Source organism: Orycteropus afer, unplaced genomic scaffold, assembly GCF_000298275.1.
Source record: "Orycteropus afer afer isolate SDZICR_OR568_19922 unplaced genomic scaffold, OryAfe1.0 scaffold00476, whole genome shotgun sequence".
NCBI classification, from domain to species: Eukaryota; Metazoa; Chordata; class Mammalia; order Tubulidentata; family Orycteropodidae; genus Orycteropus; species Orycteropus afer.
The window spans coordinates 694017-700090 of NW_006922063.1; the positions used below are offsets into that span (position 1 = coordinate 694017).

At 46.6% G+C, this 6074-nt stretch overlaps 1 protein-coding gene across 1 annotated transcript; it reads left to right on the plus strand.

Annotated features, from left to right (window-relative positions):
• The first annotated feature begins 4670 nt into the window (after window positions 1–4670).
• LOC103209071 (free fatty acid receptor 2-like) lies at window positions 4671–5660 on the plus strand. Its single transcript, XM_007954839.1, has one exon. It carries the CDS (start codon window positions 4671–4673, stop codon window positions 5658–5660), a length of 990 nt encoding a protein of 329 aa, XP_007953030.1.
• Window positions 5661–6074: the final 414 nt, after the last annotated feature.

The window sequence follows — 6074 nt, forward strand, 5'->3', positions numbered from 1 at the left end:
AGGAGAGACCCATCGTTGCATCTAGATGGCAGCTTGCTAGCTTTTAAGATCCCAGTCGCTACTCGCCAAAGTAGGAGGTGGAACAATGTTTTATAAAGTATATTATGCCAATTGAGCTTGATGTCCCCTGCGACTATGGTCAGGGCAGGGTTTCTTAAGGATATAAGTGGATATCTGAAAGAGGACTAGGAATTAACAAGGAGGTTTGAATGGTTAATGAAAAATAGAGAGCATTTCAGGCAGAGTCTGGTCCAAAGGCCCTGTGGCAGAAGGAAACATGGCTGATTCACAGAGGTGAAATATGGCTTGCTTAGAGAGCAAGGAGGGAGAAAATTGATACGAGCTAAAAAGTCTAAAAGGTGTCAAGGGCAATGCCAGGTAGGACCTTATAGGTCTTGTTAAGGACTTTGATTTTATCCTAAAAGTAGTGAGAAATTTCTTAAAGAGTTTTAAGTAAGAGGATGACATAATTGACTGGTGTTTTTAATTCCATTAACTGCAGTGTGGAGTTCCTGGGTGACACAAACTTGCTTGCTGGCAACAGAAAACTTGCAGGTTCAAGTCCACTCAGAGATAGATGTCTCAGAAGAAAGGCCTGGTGACTTACTTCTGAAAAATCAGCTATTGAAAACCCTAAGAAGCACAGTTCTTCTGACACACAAGGGGTCACCATGAGTTAGAGTCATATTGACAGCAACCAGTTAAGTGCAGTGTGGAGACCTGTCACTGAGAGGCTAGTCATAGCCTCTGCCAAATTCTAGGCAAGAGATGACATGGTTTGCACTGAGATGGAGTGATGGAGATGAAATAAGATGGATGGATTCAATAGGTGTTTAGGAAGTATATTGGATTGCATTCTTGGACTAAGGAAGAAGATGGTATTAAAATTGACTCTAAGGTTTTGGCTCAGAGGATAGGGTGGGAAGAGACCCTATTCACCAAGACAGGGAATAGTGGAGGAAGACCAGATTTGGTACGGAAGATCCGAGGTCAGCTCTGGATACATTGACTTTGGGATGCTTGGGAGACAGCCAAATAGCCATGTCTAGGGAGCTTGTCACCTGGATGTGGACTTTACAGACATCCAGGATAAAGGTTCAAAGTTGGGTGCTATAACACTGGCCACCAGAGCTGTAGAAATGGATGCAATGGACTAAGGGGAGAGTGTGGAATGAAGTCAAGACCTAGAATCAAGTCTTGTTGTTGCTAGTTGCCATTGAGCCAATTCCAACTTAAGGCGACCTCACATATGCGGGGCAGAACTGCTCTATAATACTTTCAAGACGGTGGCCTTTCAGAGGCAAGCCTGTCCTCTGAGGTACCTCTCAGTGGGTTTGACCCAACCTTTCAGCTGGTAACTGAGTGCTTCACCATTTGTGCCACCCAGGGACTCCAGAATCAAGTCTTAAGGAGCTCCAATATTTAAAGGATGCCTAGGGAAAGGTAAGCCAGCAAAGGAAATTAAGAACTGACCAAAGGAAATGGAGGGAAAGCAGAGGAGTTTAACATACAGGAATTCAAGCTAAGAAAGTGTTTCAAGAAGAAAGGTGTCGAAATTATGTAGAATGCTAATACAATTTTTTTTGAGAGCACTGAATTTAGCACAGTTTAGAAGTCAAAGCTTACTGTAGTAAGAGTGGATGCTACAAAAAAAATGAGGATGGAACCCAGATTGTGGTGAACAGAAGAGTGACTCAGAAAGAAAGAAAAGGGAGAAAGCGATTATACACAACCTCAGATAATGAGTTCACCTTCCTGTTACAACAAGCTGGCTTATCATGATGATGAGAGAAAATGAACGTGGAGGAGATTGGGAAAGATAAAACTTCTGTGAAAATGACCCCTTTGAATTCAGCTGGAGAAGCTGCAGTTCCTTTTCCAGTAATGTAGTCAAGCATTGTGAATCGTGAGTTATTTTACCTTCATAACAAGGAAAGCCATGAGCACAGGGAAAGGGTTAGGGTACGGTATCTTCAACACAGGTGACACACTGCAGTGACAAAAGAAAAGCATGAGATGGGGAAAGAAGAACAGGCAGTGATGAAACACAAAGTTCTCCTCCTCAACACCTGCTTTCTAAGAAGTTTCCACTTTGTAATAAAATTTGTATTTTCATAACTATTTATATTTAAAACATCATAAAAGCAAAGTGGCACAGATAAATTGGTTCTAGAGGAAAGTAGGGAGCTCTGGGTAGCATAGTGCCTAAGGCGCTTGACTGCTAACCAGAAGGCTGGCAGTTCAAACCCACCAGCCACTCCTCAGAAGGAAGATGGGACAATCTGCTTCTGTAGTGATACTGCCTTGGAAACCCAAGGAGGGGTCGTCACGAGTTGGAACCAATTTGATGGCAGTGAGTTTGATTTTTTTTTTTTTTTTTTTTTTTTGAGAGGAGAGTAAAGTTGAAGAGAAAGAAAGCAAAGCTAAATACCAAGATACCTGGACCCTAAGCTTCTGAGCCATAAAAATAATGAATGAATGAATGAGCAAACAAATACACCAGAAGGAGTACACATGTCCTAGGAAAATAATGGAGATTCTGTGAGCAGCCACGAGGCCACAAGTGGCAAATCAAGAGACACTTTCCCTGGATCAGGATGGAAACATGCTGTGACTGTTTCTCTAGTGCCTGTTTCAAAAGGACTTTGAGGAGCTTCTAAAGCTATGTGCCTACACAGGCCAGGCAGTGAGGGGATAGTGAAAAAGAACGAGTGTGGTTCAGAGGTCAAGTCCAGTGGACAGACTCAGGGGAAACAAGCAGAGAAGGAATGGAGCCTGAGCATCCTTCCTACAAAGAATGACACAGGCGTATCAGGCCTCCTGACTTCCTGGCGCTTTCCCAAGTAAAATGGCATGTCTGTTCCCTGAGTCTCTGAATATTTTACCGAGTGGCTCACTCTCCATGAAGGTGTTCACAGGCTTGAGCAGAGGGACCACTTAGGGGCACCGACTAAGTGCGAAGCACTGGCCTTTTTGTTTTACATACACTATCTCACTTAATCCTCACACAACTCCTGGGCTGTACTGCTATCCTCACTTGACTGGCAAGAAAACTGAAGTTGAGAAAATCTGCCTTAAGATCATACAGCACATCAATAAACCCATATCTGTAACACTCCAAATGTTTGTTTCCACCACAGAAGGTGCAGGCTGGGAAAAACTGATCTGTTTCCACTGAGAGGGCAAAAGAAACTTGTTGGGGGTAGAGGACAGGACACCATGGGAAGGGGAGAAAATTGAAGAATCTCCATTCTTCTCTGAGAAAGAGTAGAAATACAGAAGAAATCAGCCAGAAAAAAGACAAGATAGTCTGACTTGGGGAATGGAAAAAATGCCCGAGATAAATAATTCAGAAATTAGGCACAGAAAATCTGAGTCTGGAAATCACAGTGAGACAATCTAGGGGCACAATAAAGAGGCAGGAGTCCTTTAGTTGGGGTTTGAAATAAGACAGTGCTCAATTACTGACCTTCCTCTCTGTGGTCATGTGACTTGTGCTGGTATAAAAGCTTTCTGCCAGCCAGGTTCCTTGCAGTATTTTTCCTCTGTGAAATGGGTGACAGCAGTGGCTAAAGCTCCATTCTTCTTTCCCAGAAGCTTACAGACTTTCCTTCACGACTAAATCCAAGAAGCCATCTATCCGGAACAAAGACAAGGCAAGGCAGCTAGCTTAGTGCTTGTGCTCTGGGAAGTGATGCTGGGGAAGGTGTTGGGGGGCTGGAGGAAGCCTGTCAGAAACAGAAATGTAAGGGTCATGTCCAGAGATCAGAGCCAGTGTAGGAGCAGGGAAACATGGACAGGCATTCAAAACTAGAGATAGGATGGAGGGCAAGATTGTGTGTGGATAGCAAGAGTTGAAAACCAAGTGGAACTGAGTCACCCCTTTAAGAAGGAAAGTTCAGAGTCAAAACATCAGTCTCAAGTCCCAGTTACTGCCATGGGCTTTTCTGATATTTCTCTAAAGTGTTTTGGGGACAAGCCCCAAAGGATAGTGCTGGCTCACCCTTCCTCTACGGCTGCCCTTGCCTTTCTTAAACTTCACTTGCTTCCCTTTTTCAACAAAGTATCCGAGTCTGGTGTTGGACAGAGGTAGAAAAGGTGGAGGAGGGTCTGTGTTCTGCAAAAGCAGAAGAGACTGAGGTAGAGAGACGGGGCTCGGGCGCTGGGCACCTGATTCCTGGGCTGAGGCAGGATCCTGAAGATGACCAGCCCTGGGTTTCCAGCGTGCAGTCTCACAGCCCTGGTTAAACCAAGAGAGACATTCTGCAGGTCTCTTCTCAATGTGGTGTGGCTTGCCTCTTCTCTCCTGCAGGTCTCTGACTGACAAAGGGATTTAGTAAAGTTGGAAAACGGGTAGGAGTAACTTCCTGTGTCTGTGAGGATAGGAGGAGAAAGGGAAAGGAAACTGGAGGGGGAAGTCCCTCGGGAAGCCAGGGGTTGGTCTCCCCCAGAGACACATGATGGCAAACATAGTAACTACTGCTTAATATCCCACCCAAGGCAAAGTCAATAATTGCTCTGGCAGCTCTGGCAGGTGGTGTGAGTAACCTGAGGAGGCAGCAAGAAGCCCGGGCCTGGGAAAGGGACACTGCCGGGGAGGTTGTGCAGACCCTGAATGAGACTGTGAGTGGGGCCTCCTGATCTTGCCTTTTTTATCCTCCAGAATGGGCATGTCAGAATTGCGAAACTCCTTGATCCTCACGGCCTATATCATCATCTTCCTCACCGGTCTCCCTGCCAACCTCCTGGCCCTGAGAGCCTTCCTGGGGCGCGTCCGTCAGCCCCAGCCCGCTCCTGTCCACATCCTCCTGCTCAGCCTGACGTTGGCAGACCTGCTGCTGCTGCTGCTGCTGCCCTTCAAGATCATTGAAGCTGCTGACAGCCTCCAATGGCATCTGCCTGCGATACTTTGTGCCATTACAGCCTTCGGCTTCTACAGCAGCATCTACTGCAGCACGTGGCTCCTGGCCGGCATCAGCATCGAGCGCTACCTGGGAGTGGCTTTCCCCGTGCAGTATAAGCTCTCACGCCGGCCTGTGTACGGAGTGATTGCTGCTGTGGTCGCCTGGGTCATGTCCTTTGGTCACTGCACCATTGTGATCGTTGTTCAGTACTTGAACTCAACCCAGCAGGCCACAGATGGGAGCCCTTTTGTCTGCTATGAGAATTTCACCAAAGAGCAGAAGGAAGTGGTGCTTCCTGTGCGACTGGAGCTGTGTCTTGTCCTCTTCTTCATCCCCATGGTGGTGACCATCTTCTGCTACTGGCGCTTTGTGTGGATCATGCTCACCCAGCCCCACGTTGGGGCCAAGAAGCGGCGTCGAGCTGTGGGGTTGGCTGTCGTGACGCTTCTCAATTTCCTGGTGTGCTTTGGACCTTACAATGTCTCTCACCTGGTGGGGTTTCATACTGGAAAAAGCCCCGCGTGGCGGATGGAAGCTGTGGTATTCAGTTCACTCAATGCCACTCTGGACCCCCTGCTTTTCTATTTCTCTTCCTCCGTGGTACGCAGAGCCTTTGGAAAAGGGCTGCAGATGTTGCAGGATCAGTGCTCTTTTCTATTGGGATGCAAATGCAAAGAGGCTGCAGAGGTGACTGGTGGGGACAAGAGTGTGAACCAAACGGATGGAATGCCAAGTTCTGACTTCACCACAGACTAGTAATTCACCCCAGGCCTTCAGAAGCACTCCTGGTTTTTGGTTATGTATGGGTTGAGCAGGCTGGGAGAGGGTGAGCTTGAGGGTTCTTGTTCCAGATTCAGGAATCCTTAGACCTAATCCATGACTGGACTTTGTTGTAAGAAACATCCAGCTTTATACAAACCTCTCTCACCAACTTGGTATCCACTCCTGATTGAATTTTCCTCCCCAAAGGGGGGCATGGCTCAATGACAAAAGAAGAAACAGTCAAGCATAAAACACCATCAGACTAGGACTTTGACAGCAATGCAGTTAGTCCGAATTCAGTCCTTATGAGGCAGTTGGTAGCAGTAGCAGAAGCACAGGATCCTAAGACAATCTTAGAACCAACACCTAGATGCTGGTCTAAGTGTTAATGCTGGAAAGAAGCCAGTG

What these genes read in the sequence shown, in the direction of transcription:
- LOC103209071 (XM_007954839.1), top strand. Translation starts at nt 4,671, where the DNA reads ATGTCAGAATTGCGAAACTCCTTGATCCTCACGGCCTATATCATCATC.